The sequence below is a fragment of the Opisthocomus hoazin genome, chromosome 2 (assembly GCF_030867145.1).
Source record: "Opisthocomus hoazin isolate bOpiHoa1 chromosome 2, bOpiHoa1.hap1, whole genome shotgun sequence".
In the NCBI taxonomy this organism is placed as follows: domain Eukaryota; kingdom Metazoa; phylum Chordata; class Aves; order Opisthocomiformes; family Opisthocomidae; genus Opisthocomus; species Opisthocomus hoazin.
In genome coordinates, this window is record NC_134415.1 from 40987294 (window position 1) to 41008197 (window position 20904).

General features: G+C 38.5%; 1 protein-coding gene across 2 annotated transcripts in view; it reads right to left on the reverse strand.

Annotated features, from left to right (window-relative positions):
- The window catches only part of AFTPH (aftiphilin), a 48572-nt gene that overhangs the window by 26417 nt on the left and 1251 nt on the right, over positions 1-20904 (reverse strand). For both annotated transcript variants that reach the window (XM_075413330.1, XM_075413329.1), the window contains exon 2: positions 7830-9630. In XM_075413330.1, coding sequence (XP_075269445.1) covers positions 7830-9599 — 1770 coding nt within the window. In that variant the 5' untranslated portion in view covers positions 9600-9630. The remainder of the gene's footprint in view (positions 1-7829; positions 9631-20904) is intronic.

Below are 20904 nucleotides of genomic sequence, written 5' to 3' on the forward strand. Positions count from 1 at the left end.
GAAAACAGCAAGGCATCAAGTTTCTCGAAAAGGATCAACATTTGAGAACATGCTAGTGACTAAGTACATGCTTGCTTAGGTAATGAAAGAATTAACAGAAGGTCTCTAAGAACCAAGCAGCATCTCAGTCTGCACCCAATTCCAAATTTGAGTTTAAGAATTGTGCCAGAATTTCAGGAACAGTTTAATTATAGCATTCTTTACACTTCCTTTCATCTTTTCTAAGTTTCCAGAAATGCTTAGCCCTTATTTATATATGATAGAGAAGAACGGTTTCCATAGCAAACCGAAGTAATTCATTCTATGTATGCAAACGGACACAGGGATGAGCGTACAAACATGTAGCTCCCAGGCAGTGGCAATGTCCCTAAAGGAAAAAGCTGAAGTTGTTCTTCTAATCGGTGACGAAATCCTGTGGTCACAGCTCCCAGGTATTAAAGGGGATTACCAAGATTTTGAAATTAGTGGAAATGTCTATCTTCTACAAACCTCAATCTATTGTTTGTACAACGTGGACTGTTAGAAAGTATTACTTCTGTCATACACAGTAGTGCCATGTCTTTCAGGATGAAAAATCCTGAACAGAAAGAGGCATAAAAGAAAACAAGAACGTTTCTCCACTTTTCATGTTACTAAAAATATTTAATACCTGAGTGTTCTGCACAGCCACTTGAGAAGAGTAATTCTTACAGGCACATGCTGAAAAATGTGAAAGAAGGCTACAGCTGCCATTCTAAAAGTTAACCATGATTGTCCAAACAGTAACAAATTCAAAGCCCCATAGTTTCTGGGAAAGCATAAAAGTTTTCAATAAACACTTAAGACACGTGGTAATCATCACCTGAAACAACAAAAATACCACAGATGTAACAGACTTTCAAGTGAGAATGATAACCACAGGATTAGAATTTATCTCCTTGGCTGTTTAAACAGGGGGCAAGATCTAGCCCTCAGAGATGAAAGGTCAAAGTACTTGCTTTGCAGAATTTGTTTTTCTCTTCTTCTCTACCACGAGACTACAGAATCAATGAACTCCTTCAACACAAAATAAATCTACACTGCCCATCCAGCACACTAAATCCTCCCCAGCCGACTCCAGGTGAACTCAACAGTGGCAGGTCAGTCCCTTTCTTTAGGGCTATGAAAAGAGGAGATACTAAAACTTGCCACAAAGACAACACAGTTGGGCCACACTACAGAAGCAGTTGATACAAACTGCATTTTTTACCATATCAGTGCTGTAAAGCTTCTCTGGGTGAAGTTTCAGGGAAGTCTGTGTACGGGGGAAGGGGGGGGGGGAAGAAGTCTTCTTGCTTCTCTCCATGGTCCCAGTCACACACAAGCTGCAGAACAGACACAAGAGCTCATCCAGCAAACTTCTCCTTATGCTGGAAGTTCAACGGTGGAGTAGCACTTTGTCCCTCCTTCCTTCCTACTTTCCATCAGAGTGGACAGCCCCATTCCTCCATGCAGTCCCTTGTTTCCCCCATCCTACTCTCACAGCCTGCAGCATCTCTGCTCTGGCAGCCTTCAGAGGTGCTTTAAGAAGAGGGAGAGTTGAAAGCAGAGGACGCCTTCAGCCCTCCTTTTCCTGCTGCAGGGAAAAGAGGCTATGGAGGAAGCAACACTCGAGCTCTGGGCTGTTTGCATCTATCAAACACAAAACTGGAAGACCTAAGAATAAATAAAACCAGTATAACAGTTAAATTATTGAGAATATTTAGATACTCTTTTCTCATATGACAGAAAAACATAAGAAAGGAGACAGAAATGAGTATACAAAGGATCCAAGATGCTAAATGTATAATTTAGGAAATGAATAAAGTCCATATGGACATGATCAGCTTCTAGTTAGAATTCAGAAGCCGAGTGAAGGCTCTCAAACAATAGCAGAACAAAGCTCAGGGGCCAGAAGCCAAGAAAATAAACTGATGAAACAGATTTTATTTATTATAAATCATAAACCCACTGCACTGGAGAGTGCCTAACACAGGTATTTATGGCCATTTTAACAAAATAAAGCAGACGTTAAATGAAAAACTCCCTTTGCTGGGTTTCCTATCAAACAATATTTCCCAACAACACCTTTACCCGTACGGAGCTAAGGTGCCATATACTCCTGTTAGTTCACCATGTGTGGGATTTTTTTTTTTCTGGTAGGATGTTTGTTTTAAAATTATTTTTCCCTTCTTTTTTTTGTCTTTAAGAGCTGAATTACAGGACCATGCAGTTAACACAGGGGAGCTGAGAAACGGATTTCGGTGGATGCATCTCAGCACAGGAACACACCAGTCAGCTTCAGTGCATCTCAAAATCTTTCGGGCTCAAGCAAAGCTAAACAGTTAACTAAACACATTCACACAAACAAATCACCAAGTTCCTAGTTAGTGGGGGTAGTTTTTTATTTAAGAAGTAATGGGGGAAAAGCTGCAGGCAGAAAAACTCCTGAGTAAAAAGCAGAAGCAAAGCTTACAAAGAACACAAATTTAACTTCTCATGATACAAATACGATGGCTTTTCTCCACCCCCCCACCCCCCCAGATCGATTTAAGATGGTGACATAAATTCCTTAGAGGTAAAAAAAGTGTATTGTTTCATTTTTATTCCCACAGGTAATTTATAATGGAAACACTGGTCATAAACTGAGATTTACAAGCCATCAAGAGGATGCCACGCAGTTATGCAATCAAATATGATGCTACAAGAGCTAAAAATCCTCACCAATGAGAAATGAAGAGTAACAACTATTACAATAATTTAAAGACTTATAAAGAGGCAGTGATAGTTCTAAATATCTCCAAAACCCATTTCTGAACAGTCACTGTAAAGATCTTGAGCTCAGACGCTAAGCAAATCTGAAAATTTAGTGGCTTGAGAAAGAAAACCAAGACTTATACAGTCTTTTCACTGCTTGATATGAGAGTTACAAACCACAGGGAAATCCACTGTAGAAATATGAATTTGTCTCCCTCTTCCCTCGCTGGAAGGCTCACACTTTTACTCGCCCTCAGTTTAAGAATGTACCAAATCTTGCATCTTCCATGCAGGCAAAGTGAAGTTTAACAGTTATTTATCTAGATTACATAAAACTTAGTTCACATTTCAGTCATTCATGTCATTATTATCTAAGGGTGCTGTACCAGCTCTTCAGTCAGGCTCCAAGAGGAAGTATAGCAGACAAAACTTAGGTGTATAAGATGTAAAATAATTTTTTGCTGTGATATATAAACAGAAATGCTAAAACAATCCCATCCCAAACTATTTTCTTTTGTAAGATCCCCCTAGCCAGCCCGTTCTGAAATAAAGCAATATCGGGCTACTTTCAATGGTCTGTCTTCTACTGTTATTCAGCTGCACATACTTAAAAAACTGTACTATGGGCTTTAAAAAAACCCAACCTTTTCCAGACAGGTATTTTCACACTGGAAGTTGTTACCCAACTGTCTGAACTTCATTTATCCAACACTATCTTAATTTATCTTAGTGAACTGGGAGGCTGAAGTCTTTACGGTCATAATTACTTTTTTCCAAGAGGATGACTTCATTCACTGCTCAAGACAAATTACTCTCAGTGACGGCGATCCAGGGATTTCTTTGTCTTGATCCATACTTGTGGCTTAGTAACTGTACATCACTCACACCGATTAATCTGAAGAGGTAGAGCCTGCGAGCACAGGCTCTCTAATAAGTGGAGGATCTTCAAACCCATCTGGAGGGCTGTTCAGATTTCCCTTTCTCCCTTTCTGGGATTTGTTAACTCTCACCTAAATCAGGCAAGAGTTTCTGCCTCCCAACCAAGCCATTATTCACCTCCTCTTCCTCTAGAGACGCCTATACTCCTTGAACACAGCTAGGCACAGCCCTATTACCCATCCACACGATCACCACAGGTAACAACTGCTCTTGTGCTTTGCTGCCTAAGTCCTACATATATTCTTAATGCACAATACACCAGAGTAACCCCTTCAACTGATTAATGTTCAACACTATCTCATGGAAAAAGTATTACATATTATATATATTATAATATTATATTCTCTATTATATTCCTTATAAACATAACTTAGCAGTATGTTATGTGATCATATAAAGGGGATTAATCCACATGGCACAGTGCAGGTTAGCTCAAAACTTGTCAGATCAACCAATTCACCCACTACTACATCCTAAATCAGTTTTAATGAACACAAAAGCATATCTCAAATATAAACCTGCAGTTATTCTGAAACCAAATTTTACATAATTTTCAGCTGAAGACAGACATTAAATGATGAAGGTATACGGTAGTATTAATATGGGTTCCAACAACAGTTTGCGTATCTGTGTCCATCAGTCTTTGAAACTGCAACTTTTTCCTAAGAGACTACAAATTCTTCCAGTAATTCTAACTGAATACCATATACCATGCCCTTTTTCTTCTCGCCTCCATGCACCACTACTGAATGGAAGAGGTAAGCACATTACAAACCCTACGTTGCAGATTGTGTGCAGGATTCAGAGAGCCTAAGACCAAAGGCAAAGAAGAAAGGACATAATGATCTTTTTGTTACTACACGTTACTATACAAAGTCATTATTGTGACCTTTTCCCCTTACTTTCCTCATTTGTATTCTACATTTTGTGAGAAAAACTGGATTAATCAGTTGAATTCAAGCAAAGTCTAACTTCTAATTAAACATTATACCAAGTCCACCATCTTTAATACAGTTTGCCTGACACATACCTTATGATCAAGACCACATTTAGAAAGCACAAAATTCTGCTGCCACTTCCACATCCAGAATACACAAACTAAGGAAAAATCAAGGAAAATGTGTTACACAGAGGCCATTGGCAAGGGATCATGAGCTACTGGTAAATAATTTTCCTTTCATGCTGCATTCTGGATGGATGAAAATTGCTGTTCAAATGTGGGAATTATGTATACAGTAATGCTGTTGTCTAAAGTAGCAAACTGAAAAGAATTACATTAGGGTCATTCTGTTTATACACCATTCAAAATTTTTTCACTACCACATTACAGTGACTGTCCTAGCCTCAACATTACAGATCAAGTGTATACAGCATCTTGTAAATGATCCCTGTTGACCTTTAGTCTATGCTGAGGTCTCAATTTTCACATCTATCTCAAGTGTCTAACACGTGCAGTATTTCCCTCCTGCACAGCCTGCTCTCTTTAAGTTGCTACAGCAAGTGTTTTATAGATCTGCCAGCAATACACTGATGCAAGTGAGCTACTTCTCCCACCCTTTTTTGGTCAGGCTAATATAAAACTTTGTTTGCTTACCTCTCCCTAGTTTTATTTTGCATGCAAGCGTTTCTGCTTTTTTGTCTCAACTCTAGAACTCAATTTTAATACATGGGAAACAGAAGATCAGGAAACAATTTAAAATGCTGTATTTTGTGGTTTGACCTCAGTGACATTCTCTTAAGCAAAAGCAAGAAAGCCAATCAAAATCCGAGTTTAATTTTACTAAGATTCTGTGCTTCAAGTACTAGGACTGTCTGCTGGCTCATGTTGACTTGACTAACCTCAATGTTTCTAATTGCAACTCACAGAACTGTGGCTCAATGGATTAAAAACATAATTACTACTTAAGATTAAAATAAAACATTTTAAAAAAATTTAAAAAGGTTTCAGCAGATCCTTCCAAAACTTAAGGCACTTACAAAATACAAAGTAAGTTTTGAAAATGTGTAACTATTGTTTTACGAGTTAATCCTAAAAAATAACGTAGCAATTGACAGTCACTGCAAGGCTAAGGAAACTATTGCAACAGAGAAAACATATCCAGCTCAACTTCCTCTACATCTTATTTGTGTAAAGCATTCTCCGAGTTGTACTTCCTCACTGGCAGCAGAGGCAGAACACCACTTTATATCCAAACAGTCACAACTGGCTGTAATACAAAGACAAGGAATGAAAAAATAATTTAAGTCTTAAAACTTGCTTTACAATCTTACCAAACTACTGTATGACTTCATCACAGGCCACTGAAGAACTTCCATTGTAACTTGGCTTCTATCCTTTGTCAAGGTAGACTTGGGGGGGGGGACACACGACAACTACTGAACCTCTGAAGGTTCTGCTTTAATAAACATCTACATTCCAAAGTGTTTTCTATTGAAATCCCATCACAAAATTATGGAAAATTTTTAGTAAAAATAAATGTTTAAAAGCTTCAGACTACCCCTTAAGAGCATGATAAACTAGAAAAGTGGATAATTTACGAGACTCATTTCCCCCACCCCATTTCTTTTGTCAGATTCTGGTCAGTCTTTCAAGTAGCAACAGGAACAATTTAGATTAGGTGCACTAATGACCTTAGTACTCTGCAGTTTTATGGGCGAATGACCAACAGAAGAGGTAACAACACATTTGTGCTTTCAACTTGAGAAACGGACCCACACATTCAGGTGATGACGAGTAAGGTTTTGCATAGGCACAAAAATCCACCTGCACGTTCACTTGCAAGCCTTTTTTTGGCTCAGGAAGCCACTTTGAAATTTGGTGTATTAGTCATTGCACAAAACAGCAAGAAGGAAGCATCAGGAGTTGAGGCTCACACCTTTTAATGTGACAAGAAATCAGCACTAAGCCCCGAAAGCTCCATTCCATTTGCTGATGCTTGCAAAGCTGCGTCTGGCACAACCTTCTTCTGAAAAGCCATTTCATATATCACTGGTAGGAAATGGAAGGAGGCAGGGCTGTCACCAAGCCTACACAAGGTACTGGAAGGAGGGACTTACCTCTTTTCCTTCTATTGCCAAAAAAGATCCAAATCTTTTAGACACATATGATCACTAACACCCTTTATTTCAGGTGTTGCTGCATGCTTCAAAAAGACTGAGCATACTCAAAACTACTCACACAGGATGACATTTGTAAGAAGCAGCACTGAAGAGAATTTTAAACTCAAATTGTGTTCTCAATTTTGTAAAAGTAATATTAAAAAAAAAAATCTATATATACACAGGCACATAACTCAAAGATGACTGGTGAAAGACCCAGGAAGGAATTAGTGAGGAATTAATACATACTTAGTAACTAAAGCAGAAACCTAGGGCGTGAGGGTAAGAAACAAATCTATCTACTTCACCCTCCCCAACACTGCTAATTAGAAATAGCAGCAGCTTTAAGAAATCACCAGTCCTATATCTGTGATATTGCTATAATGTGGAGCTTCCCACAATTAATGTACAACAGAAACTTATTTTTAAATAACTTAAATTGTTAACTTCCCAGGAGTTGGAATACCAGGGACAGAATTCCATAGGTCGTATTTTATAATGCTTTCTGCTCTAAGCATATGAATGCAGCTATTTACAAATCAAGTCAACATTTTAAATCAGATTTTGAAAACATAATAGAGAATGGTGATGAAAAATTTTGAGAACCAGTAATCTCAGCTTCCAGTCACACCACTATTCTATGAAAAGGCAATATGAGAGTGCTCCCCTTCAATAGGCAGTAAACTATGAAGCAAAGGAAGAACTATCACAGGCTCCAAAATGTTTATGATGGAAATGTTTATGACAGCTTATTCCTTTGATCAGTTTATGTAATACATACAATCATCAAAACAAATGCATACAAGTTCCAGCATACCCCGCTCATTTTTCTGCGGGAAGTAACAGTGCAAAAGATACAAGATGCAAACACAGCATACTATTTCGTATCAGCCCATCTCACCCACCAAATTAAAACACTCCCACAAGACAAACAAGCAGTATCCAAGCATTTGTTCTATGCAGAAGCAGGAACGAGGATGAGCTGTATGCACAAGAGCAGAACACCACTGTACAAACAAAATCAAAATCACCCTTACCTGAACTAAAGGTGCTGGCTCTTGAGATTGCTTACTGGTAGTTCCTTGCAAAGATGTCAAAGCAAAACTGTCAGTCTTGTGTAATACTGGACCATCAATCCCAGCAGATGCATCTGTCCTATGTGATTGCCACATCTCTTTTCTGTGATGAGATTCACCAGCTTGCTCATCTCCAAAGGCAGCCCAAGAACAGTTGTCTTTTTGTTCATCTTCAAAAGCATTCCAGTCTGTAGCCTGGTTACAACCTGCTGAACTGAAGTCGGCAAAGTCGTCAGAGTCCTGAAAAGCAACACTCTCATCCTGTGGTTTTGGCACTGCATCGAAGTCTCCAAATTCACTATCATCACCATTTTCTACCTCAGTAGTATGCTGGAAGTCTAAGCCTGAAGTTTTACTGGTAGTATCACATTCTAAATTGTCAGCAGTCTGATTTAGTTCAACTTGATCCAACCTTGCTGGCTGCTGAGAAACAGTACTTGTGTCCCTGAATTCACCAAATTCATCATTAGGTTCGCTAATGTGTGCGGGCTGTTCAGAAGTTCCTTCTAAATCTAAAGCATTTATTGATTCTTGAGCATTAACGACGGTGGGAGATGCACTGCCAACTGAACCAAAATCACCAAAATCATCATCATGTGTGTCACTGCAGGCTACAACTTCAGTACTACTTCCACCATTCTTAAGCTCTTCGGAATCACCCGATTTTTCTCCTGCAAGATCACTGCTTAGGCTTTGGATCTTATCAGCCTTGATGTCCTCTATTCCCAAAGAGTCATCAGGCCTAGTAAAATCTTTGCCATTCTCTGTGTCATGTTGTCGTCTCCTCCCACTGCGTTCGCCATTTTCAGTAGTGCATATTGAACTTCCAGTTGTTCGAGATGTACTAGAAATTGCAAATTCATTATCTTCCAGTGCTGAGGGACCCTGTTCACAACTAGTTTCTGAAATGCAAACCTCTTCAACACAAGTTACTCTGTTTATTCTGTTGTTCTCCTGAACGCTCAGAGAGTCTCTTTCATTAAGAACTCTGTGTATTGTAGGTCCTGTTCCCTCTAAATGGATTGTTTTTTTGTTTGAGAATGTAGCAAAATCTGCAAAGTCTTCACCTGAGCTAGGCATTGAGTTAAAATTTTTCTCAGTACTATGGCCACTAACAGTTTTCAGTCCCTTTGAGTCACCAATACTGTCTAGATCTTCTGTTCCCTGAGGATTTACAGGGTCCGATGCTGCAAATCCATTTGTTAGAATCTCTAGACATGGAAGTTTCTCACCATTACAAGCATCTATTTGCTCATCCTGGCTCTCATCTGCTATACCAGTTCTAATGACACGAGAAGAAAAAACCTCTGATTTCCCAGTGTTGCCTCTTTGTTCCCCTCTTTTATTTACATCTTCTAAAGCAGTACCTGAAGTTCTAAAGTTAGATTTTTCTTTGCTGGTACTAGTAGCTGATATATCACAAAGTTCCTTAGTAAGAGTAGGAAGCTCTGCAATGCAGTCTTTATCTTTAACATTTTTAACAGATGTGAAAGTTGCAATGCTAGCTACATTGTCTGAATAATCATGAAGTGGGATGAAATGATTTGTCGGTATAAATTCCTCCTTTGGATGACTGTAGTCTGGTGTATCAAAATCAGGAAAAGCTACACCAGCAGTGCTCACACCAGAAAATCCTCCAAATTCTCCAAATTCATCTTCATCATCATCATCAGCTCCATTGTCTAGTGGTGGAGGGGATGAGGAGTACATTCGAATAATATCTGGTTCCATTGTTTAGTTCCACTTCAAAGTTACTGTATTTCTACAAAAGGGAAAAAAGCATATTAGAATTTGGCTAACTTTTGTCATCTTTCATTTTTTTTATGTTTAGTGTTTCACATTTTTAGACATCTATACGCCAGTGCCCATATCAGATATGAGAAAGGAACATTCCCCAAATGCATTTTCTAACCAATTCTTTTGTTTTAGAAGTCAATCTACTGGGGATAGGTCAAGCATCTTGTAAACTACTACACAATCATATTCTCAGCATACTGTGCTGAAATGTCAGAACACGAAACACATTTGCTTTGAGCTGTTGTGCAACACACTAACACAGCTAAATTGGGTCTTAACCCACCAGTTCTCTACTTCCTGTCACCAGCAATTCGTAAACCAGCCAACGACCCTGGTTCATCTTTTCCCACACTCATTAGTGCACTCAGCTGACTGCAACAGAAATTAATCCACTTGGTGAACTATGCCTAAATAGTCAAGTACTTAAGGCACCTTCAGACAGCAGCTTCAAAGATTTTGAAAGATGCTTCCTTAAGCTTTGAAACAGTGAAGAAGCAGAGGAAGGAACTGCTGTTATAATCACTAGCTATGATCTGCTGCTCTGCAAGTTCTTCTACCAATTCATGGGTTTCTCTTAGGTCTCCCCTTTCTTTGGATTTTGTAGCTGCCAGTCAAGATGCGCTGCCTCCACAGCTGCTGCTGCCAGCCTGCTTTTGTCTTACAAACCGCCAGTTGGGAAATGCTGTTGTGAGCACCAGCAAAACAAACTTCTCCATCAAAGCTTATTCTCAAAAGCAGAACGGAGCAAGATTATCCATAAAATATTTTAACACAAATCATTACATTGGGGGGGTGGGGGATGGAAAAGAGGAAAGTGTTCCCATGGCCCAGACTGAAACAGATTAAGGACTCCATCTTAACATTGCAAACCATTACAGTAACAAGCAAGGTATGGATAGAAAATTTTCTTTCCTAAAGTATGATCTTGATTTTTTTCAATATTGTGTGTAATTAATGAAGCAATAACTACTACTATTTATAGATTCACAATTGTACACATCACTTCACTAGTTCATACCTTAAAGCCCTTAAAGGGAGAGCTACAACCAAGCTCTTTCCATTTCAAATCCCACTTGTTGCGAACAAATTGTAAGAACATACTAAGCATTATCTACAGAAAGAGTGTGGAAACAACCCATACGTATTAGCAAATATTTGGATTTCTAACCACCAGAATAAGCACAGACTTTACAATAGTAGTTCTGAAACACAGATAAAACGTTATCCTTAACTCCGACATCTTTAGCAAATGACTTTGTCCATGCACCTAAACAGCAGCACACAAAGGGTGTAACAACAATGAATGAAGCTCTGCTGTTCTTCTCAAGCACAACATATCACAGCACCTGACCCAAACAACTCTTGGTACTTGCCAGGAAAGTCTGCCATCTTTAAGGTGACTAACATACCTACATTTTTTTATTAAAAGGTATTTTGCAGTTATAAAAGAACATCAAGCTTATCAGATGAAACCATGAAACAATTTGTAGCATCACATGCAAACTCAAGAAGACTGCAAAAGAATTTTGTTTAGAATAAAGGGTAAGTTGCCAATAAGCTCCCACGTAGGCTTACTCAGCACCAGCTGCTTAACAAGGTATTTAAGAGCTTCACTCTCTTATCTTAGGGGCCTCATCTCTCAAGAGCACTCTCCCTTTTGCATCAAGGTCTAGCAATTGCTGTTTCATGTCATACATGAATGTAAAGATCCTTCCCAAGATGTCTGCAGAGCATGACTTTGAGTTCCCCCTGAGACTACTCCAGCCTGTTTATCTTCCAAGGTTCCGGATTTTCAATCCACTAAATACGATATTAGCATTTCTTCTTTGTAACTATCAGAGCAGCCATTCCTTCTTTATATGCAAGTTTCCAAGATCTACTGTGGTCAACCATCAACACTAAGATTAAATGCCCAGTATATCCAGACTACAATTGCTTTCTTAACGTTGTACAGCAGAGGAACATCCGTATGCTATACACAAAGACATGCCCTGGTATGTGGAAGTGCTGCTGGCTGTTCTTTTGTAGAAAAAAGACCAGTTAGGTTCATGGTGGTATATAATAGCTGTGCGAATCTCAAGGCACCTTATCTTGGGGATAAGACTATTTAAAGTTATAGGAGATGTGGTTAAACACTGAATGGCATTGTCTGGAATTCACGACTCCTAGGGTAACGAATAAACAGCTCTCTGTAATACATGACATTTATGAGAAAGGACAGAGAAAACGGCATCAGTCAGGATAGTACTCACTCCCCCTCTCTAATTCCTGGAAAAGGGAAAGGATTGCTTGGTTTCCTTTTTCAAATAAAAAGAGTGGGTTTATTTGGTTATAACAAATCATCCCTTGTAACCCAATTTGAGTTCACAAGTCTCCAGATGAATCTCAGCACACAGTAGCACAAATTTATTGTTAAACCTCCTGAAATTTAACAAGAATTGTTACACCTATTTGGAAAATGCAGTTGACACTACATTTATCACCTTACCCCACCTGACAAAAGTTGAAGAGACTGTAAAGGCAAGAAACTATTTCTTGAAACAAACAAAAAAACCCCCAACACTATTTCAAGGACAGCACTGACTGCATTTAAACCTTCATCATCCCAGAGTAAAAAGGAGCTTGAACAGAAACAATGAAATGGCTGGAAAGAAGGAACGTGAAAACAAGACTCCTACAAAGAACACCCCTGATAGGCTTCTGGGGAATAATACGGGAGGGTGGGATAAGCAGCCACTTGACCAAGACCAAGTACTATGGTTGAAGCCACTGCAACCTCAACAGTGATTTTATCATGATTAGATGTTTACATTGGAAAGAAAAAGCCATATAACTAAACCCACAGAAATTTGAAGCAGAAACCCAACTAAGATCCCCAAATATTTCAATTACTCTCAAACTGGTAGTCTATAAAACATTACATGTTTAAGAAAGTCAAATGCTTGCGTGCTGACACAAGTTAAAGCTAGGAAGTTAACATATTTGATTTTGAAACCACAAGATCCAACCTTGAAGCTTTCTGTACAGTACAAGTAATAAAAATCAAGCTTAAAACAAAAGTATCATACTATATGTAAAATAACTCCAAATGGATACAGAACAGATTTTTCTTTTTTTGAAACAGTTTTGAATAATCAAGTCATGCAAGCAACTATATTCAAGTATAACTAAATCTAGGTAGACCAACCTTGCCTCTCCCGGATACTTTGTTTTTGTTGATGAAAAGTAATGAGCAGGGGAGGAAAAAGCTGATGACAGAAGCAACCTCAAATTTGTTTCCAACTGCCAAATACATAAACTTGCAGTCCTATACATATTATAGTTTTGCTGCTTCAGTAATAAAATAGATCCATATTGCACTCCTACACCCTAAAGTTTTCTAAAATCTTGGGAAGTACTTTGATGAGCTGCAACTCTTCTGCTTGGCACTGCCAGCTCAGCGGCCTACCTAAATTACCATAGCTTTATGGATAGGAAATAGATGCAGGAGGATACTGATGAGCCTCCTAATTTATGCATTATATAGGACAATATTACTTAAACAAGCTAAACAACAAAACTGCAGTCATCACAACTCAGATTAAACAATGAAGCCTAACTAAAAAGTTTTTTTTTTTACTGTATCTGAAAGACATAACCTATGAATTAGAGGCCTTGAAAAAAACTTCTGAACTTTCCCATTAGAAAGAAAATGTGTATGTTTCACCAAAAGCATGTACGTTTTATTTTCAAACCATCTCAGATTTATAGGCCTGTATAAGTCAGTTTTCACTAGTTATTTGAAGTATCACATTCATCTCTGTACTAGTAACTGCTCCATCACTTGACATCAGATGATCTCATGCAAGAAATCATAGTCATAGAATGGTTTGGGTTGGAAGGGACCTTAAAGATCACCTAGTTCCACCCCCCCTGCCATGGGCAGGGATACATTCCACTAGAACTGGTTGCTCAGAACCCCGTCCAACCTGACCTTCAATGTTTCCAGGTATGGAGCCTCTACTACCCCTCTGTGCAACCCGCTCCGGTGTTTCACCAGCCTCATGCAAAAAGTTTCTTTCTTATATTCAGTCTAAATCTACCCTCACTTAGTTTAAAACCATTACTCTCCGTCACAACAGGCCGTGCTAAGAAGATTTTCCCCATCTTTCCTACAGGCTCCCTTTAAGTACTGAAAGGGGGCTATAAGCTCTCCCTGCAGCCTTCTCCAGGCTGAACAGCCCCAGCTCTCTCTGCCTTTCCTCACAGGAGAGGTGCTCCAGCCCTCGGATCATTTTTGTGGCCTCCTCTGGCGCCGCTCCAACAGGTCCATGCCTTTCCTGTGCTGAGGGCTCCAGAGCTGGATGCAGGACTCCAGGTGGGGTCTCACGGAAGTGGAGTAGAGGGGCAGAATCACCTCCCTCGACCTGCTGGTCATGTTGCTTTGATGCAGCCCAGGATATGGTTGGCCTTCTGGGCTGCGAGCACACATTGCCGGGTCAGGTTGAGGTTCTCGTCAACCAGTACCCCCAAGTCCTCCTCAGAGCTGCTCTCAATTCATTCTCCGCCCATTCTGTACTTGTGCTTGGGATTGCCCCAACCCAGGTGCAGGACCTTGCACTCAGCCTTTTTCAACCTCATGAGGTTTGCGCATGCCCACCTCTCAAGCCTGCCCAGGTCCCTCTGGATGGCATCCCTTCCTTCTAGCAAGGGACATGCCAACAAAAACTAATTCTTCATCTGCACTGGACATACTTCCATATATTATCCATCATAACAATTCTACTCATATTTTTTGTCTACCATTTACTGTATTATTATCTTAACAACCTCAGCTAAAAATAAATCATAATAGAGCTGAGAAAATCCTTGCGAGCAAAGATGATCTAAAAACCCCCGAGATGCAGCATTCCGAAAACAAACTGAATCCTGTGAGCGCAGCAAGCATCACAGTCAAAGGGAATTTACCTGTAAGACTATTTTTCTTGTTACTTGTCTCCCTTTTTCTGTTAACTGGAAAGAATAGCAGGGACAAGCACAACACAAACACAACAAGAAGAGGCTGCATGGAGTATGAAGCAGACTGCCAACGTGCAATCAAACATGTAGGAAGATCTCTGACCATCTAAAAATTTTCTCTCCTGCAATTTCTGCCAGAGAAGAAACTTCCTCTAATTTTTTGTTTCAAAGCACTTTTAAAACACCACAGGGATCATTTACACAGCAGCAGTCCAGTAGCACAATACTCTGCCACAGATAAGTTTCAATAACAGTTGCCAAAACAGGATCTGCAAGCAATGTTACTTGTGCATTTAAAAATCTAATCATAGGTTTGATAGTCTACTACATGTTAAATCAGTTTAACCCATAAGAACCAATTACATAATCAGTTGTATGGACTTGTGTATTTTTTTTTTTAAATGTCAGCTATTTCCGATGACTTTACGGTTGCATTTTAAAAGCCAAAGTTAAAAAGCTCCAAAATGTATGAATCTGTATTATATGAGTGTAAAGTTATGTTAACACAATTTAATTGTTGTTTGCAGAACTCAGGAGAATATCATATCAAAGTGAAACAGAAGGAAAAACATCATACCAGTACTCCCCTTCTCCTTGACTAATCAGGGATTTTTTTTTTTCTTCCACTGGGGCATAATCCCAATTCTTCTTGCAATATAAAATCCAGTACGTGAATTTTTAGCGTTAGTTTGCTTCAGAAATAATTTCATTATAAGCTCCCTTCTTAACTTTCAGAAGTGTTCCACCTGCCAACCACAAACTATTGAACCAAATTCGTTATCATCCACTAGAATATTAACACAGTGAAAACCCACAGGTCTGACAGAACAACTTTGTTCATTAATCCATTTAGTTAATCCCTGCTTTGTCTGGCATCTCAAAGAGGGGCTAAGAGCTGGAATTGTGGCTTCATCTTTTGTAGTACTTCACACCCAATTCAGACATGTTCTTGGTAAAGACTTTAGGCTACATAATTTTGTAAACCTGGTGTTTCAAGTTATTAACCCAAAACGTGTTTTAACTGACAAAGTAGAATTTGAACAAATCTATGACCAATGTGCATATTATTTATCTTCCCATATTTTTGAGGGAATTAGCTCCCAAATTTAAAAGTCATCTATGAAGTTAATATGCACTTTTGCACTTCTCTGTTCATTTAAACATTGTTGAAACACGCAAGTTTTAAACAAATGGAAAACACTTCTTTTTTCAGCACACTACATAGTGAGGATTCTGCTTTGAGGGAAATTATAACAGTTTTTACTTCCACATAAAAGAGCACCTATTTCCATGTTTTGTAACACACAACAGCCCAGGTTTCTGGCAGCAGACCCTGCACCTTGAAGTGAAGAATCTGAAAGAATTCAAGTATTCATGTTTATACTGGATTATTTTAGCCACAGTTACAGATTTATGTTGACAAGTGTCAGCAAGTTTCTCTGAATCACAATAGTTCATAATATTAGACTGATGATGGATTTCCATCAATTCCGCATGATACGCAGTTGTCCAACATTTTCCAGAAAAAAAAAATACTAAAGAATTGTGCTTTCAGATGTCATTTTCTGCAGTCTTTTACCTGCTGTTCTTTTTTTTTAAAAAAAAAAGAAAGGTGAAAACACCAGTTAACCAGTTGCTTCCATGTGTTTCTTTATATTCATACTTTGATACTCATTATGAAGGAAATTCACAAACCAATTTCAGTATCATAAGACCACTGTGCAAGTCATGCTATAAATTTAATTCACCAATACACTTAAAGTATATACTGACATATTACTTTAAAGAAAAAAAAAAACCACTGCTGGTTATACGGGTCAGATTCAACTCTGTTACTGCAGCTTTTGGTTTAAACCTTTTTTCTAAAGTCACAAGAATTTAAAAATGTAACTCAGGTTAATTTAAAACACTCAGAAGACGACAGAAAACAGAAATTGGTTATACTGGAAAAGATTAAAGTAGTAGTTGACCTAAGTTTTGAGAGGCAAGAATTCATAAAGATAAAATGCGCACCCTTCTATCTCAAGCCACTAACTAGGTTTCTAAAACATTTAATGTCAGACCAGGGTATCTTATTATTTGCTTGCAGTAAATAGGGAGCAATACCTGCTTTCCTCATACACTGATCACATCCCTGTTCATTACCTTCTTGTAGAATAATAGTAACAGTCTAACAAAGGCATGGCAGCAAAGAGAACGATGTAATTACAATACACAAAAGCAGGTATAAATAGTCCCTTCTCTGCATATCTTCTAAGGCAAAACTTGAAACAGCATACTTGGCTCTTACATAAGACCGAAAAAACTGAGAGGCCACAAACAAAGAGTACCCCTAAAGAAATATTTGAGACATGTAAACTCAAAAAGAAAAACTGCTTGCAGAGCGGAATGTTCCCTTTAAGTTAAGGTGAACATTAGCAAAGCCATGGATAACCTCTCAACTGTGGATTATTCTGAAAGCAAAGCTGAGTTAAGCAACCCATCGCTTTAAGCATAAAGAAAACAAAATAATCAGAAATGGCATGACCAAGATCTCCATGACAGAAACAACAATGTTACTGAAATGCCCTACAGTAAAAGCCTTGCAGTGGCAAGGAGATGGATTCAAGTCATCAGCTGCTAGCATCTGATCTTTCCAAGAACATTTAACTCTTCTACTGCAAGGGAATTCCTCAAGCAGATACCAAAAATACGGCAGTAAGGACCAGATTTAGACTTCGCATTACAGCAAAATGTTGGCTTCCAGCAGGAAAAGCTGTCCTCTTCTGCTGTAACTTTGCCTTTTTATTGGCTTATGAACAATGGAAAATGGATTTACAGTCTTTCTGCATCTGAGAACTGATTTCTAGCAGGACTGTCGTAAGCGAGGCGAGCCTGTCTGTTTAAACAGCATTCCTACAACCCAAGTACACTCTAGAAAGACAGTCACTGTCCAGGCTGAAGTCAATGTGTTCTTAAAATGCTTTAATGAGCTTACTTTTATTTTTGGAATAAGTTACCAGCAAACATAATACAGCAAGAAAATGTTTCCTTCATAAAGCCTCCAAGAAATCAATGTTTTCAATTTTGAACGTAATGCTGTTACAGCCAGAAGGTCCATTATCCAAAGCAGGAGTTGCAGAGCACTTTTTCGCTTGGACATATATGAGCTGAAGAAAACAACGTTCTCCATTTCCAATAAGGCCAACGTATCTAAGCCTTATTTCTTATTACCCAACATTCAGATTTAATCAATACCACTTTACATTACTGTGGTATCAACAAACACCGAATATGCTAGACACCTTCTGTTGGAAAGTGTTGTATGCAAAATGAACGTTAAAGTAACAAAACTCAGGAGACTTCCATCTGGATTCAGGCACTTTGGCAGCTCATTCTTCCTCTCCTCCTGCCCTGCCCAGGTCAGCAGTAAACACCAGGCATCCTCAGACAATTCAGCCTATGCAAGGTTCAAACATCTTTGACAGGGCTTCTCTTCATCTCATCACTGACAATAATCTCATCACTGACAATACAGGAACATTAAGTTAGGTTGTACAAATGTGAAATTTAAACATAACTGGGATACAGATGTCTTCCTTTAAATCTTACTTGTCAGATTATATGAAGCAGCAATCAAGCAGACTTTCACTAGTTGTTTCTCCCCATTCCATTTAGGCTTAGCTGTAGAATTGTAAGAACAACTCAAAAATACGAATCTAAATGTTGTGTTAGTTCACGAAACTCTTTTTCAACCAAGAATAGCATCAACTCCCCAAAACCAGAAGACCAGCTCGTTGTTGTAAAGTTACCATAAGCAAAAAAATATAATGTTTCAACTCAACATCTACTGACCTGCTTTAACAGCTGCAGATAAAGACACTGTCTGTACCTAATTCCATAAACAGTGGGGAAAGTGTTACAAGAAAAAGCATGTTTTTAATTCATACAGGCAAACACATCTGGATGGGAAAGTCAATCAGGTTTCAAATCTCCCTCTGTGGGAACACAATATTTGCATCCAACGTACACCACACATCCATACACTGTAAAGACAGCTGTCGTAAGTAACACATAACTGGGATGTTTTCATTCTTACCATTTCTTAAATTCCTTTTAAAACAGTGTTCAACTCAGTGAGAAACTTTATTTCTGGATGTTACCCTGAAACATATTAGCTAGGAACTTGTTCTAAATTAGGATGAAAAGAAGCTGAATCAGAAAGTATTAGAACTATATTACCTAAGGTCAACTGATCTCAGAGTTTTATTTACAGAGCACAATGTTTTCTATCACATACAAACCCTTCAAACTTCATGTGGACTACAGTAAAGAGCAGATTAGAACAGCCCAGAGGTGCACTCTTACATGAAAGGTTCCCTCACAGCTTCCATTACTGCAATCTTTTGCTTGTTTGTAAGTGAACAAATATTTTCTTCAATATGCAGAAAACAAACAGGTGAGAAAAAAAAAAGTGGGGGTAAAAACATACCCCTGACTGAAGCAAGTAAAACACACTTAGCAAGAACAGGCTTACATTATTGACCATTTATCCCACCTACAGACATTATCTCATTTTAAAAACACAATACAGGAGGGACACCTAATACTCCAAAGCATAAAATCTATTTTCCATCACTTTTCTGTAAACTTCTGAACTTGAGGTTTCACATTTCCTTCCCCCTGGTACCTACTCTCAGATGTACTGAAGCAAAGACAAGATCTGCCTTTCTTTGTGGTTCTTCCAAAACAGGAGTCTTGGATTTGAAAAATCCAAATTATTTGCCTTACAGAAGCAGATTTATTACATCACCTTGCAACTGGTACCAATACAGAAACATTCCTTTCAGTATCAATCCAAAACTTAATTGCTAAAGACATTAACATGGAAGAAAGCCTACTGGAAATGAGACTGCCAGTTTTCAAATAAGGCCCATTTCAAGGCCTATTCCTGTGTGCATAGGAACAGCTTGCACAGTGTGTTTTCTGCACAGAGCAAAAATAAAATTAACAGAAAAAATTTCTGAAACCTAGAAATGTGTAGGATCTAAGTCACTTCTCTTTAGAGGACTAGCCAGAAAACCTACGACTATTTTGAAGCCCCATGAAAAGGCTAGCATGTCACTGCACTGAAATGTTCACAAAGACATAGTTTAAACTGTCTAACAGTACAACAGCACGGAAAGGAACGAACATTTTGTTGAAACAGATAACATGTATCTGAAGGAAGATTATGCTGCTGAGTATAGTGAAAACAACCAAATCCAGCATCGGTTTCTTTACCGTGGGGTTTCCAACTGATACCACTACGTATCTGCAAGCAGAGCTCTATGAATATTTCAAGATGAAAGGGCAAAGAGTTGACAGAAGTCCATCTAAGCTGTTCTATTACTTCCACTGTGAAAGACAAGTCTTTCCAAAGCACTGAAAGTTTCAGAATATTATTTTATGTAATCAGTGTGTTAAAAAGCTTGCATAAACTTCGTAAGTTACTAAAGCAATTCCTAAGTATAAACGTAGGATCACATACTGCCGAATGTAGGATCACATACTGCCTTCATCAATATGTAACACAAATATGTTTCGCTGTGTATAACTCTGAATTTTACAGACTATTAAATCCTTTGCTAGACAAAACCATGATCTGAGCAAAAATAAAACAACAATAAAAAAAAAATAATTGGACAGCACGAACCGATCTACTGATGCCAAGATCCTTTAACTGCTTACTTATAAACAAACTAAGGCGGCAAAAAGAAGAGGTCATACTTTCACATGACCTTAGAAGGTCATACGTGTACTTCAGGCAAACATCATGTGGAATGGAAACACCACAGCCACATTAGCTTTTCTGAAGTCCCTTTACTACACAGTTAATTCGTATTTTTAAGTTTAAATTCTCACATCCTCAAAATTACTATATTTATTTTCACCGATATGAAAGAAACATTCAAAGAAAAAAAACAACACTGAAACAAAAAATAAGCCACAACCCCTCCGCAGCCATAGGTACTTCACCTCTTTCCCCAGCTCTCCCAATTAATGTTCTGTTCCTCCAGGTATAGTTCCCACTTCAGGAAGATGAACCACTACGTACGCTTTAGCTTATGAGCATGTACACAAACTCCTGTGTATGCTGACAAAACAACCTACCTTTTTAATGTTTAAAGTAGGCTAATTGGTTTTCCAAGTCTATTTTCTATGTCCAGAGAATAAAACAAGGAGAAAATACTTTTAATTTTGTTCAACCTCCAAGGACCAG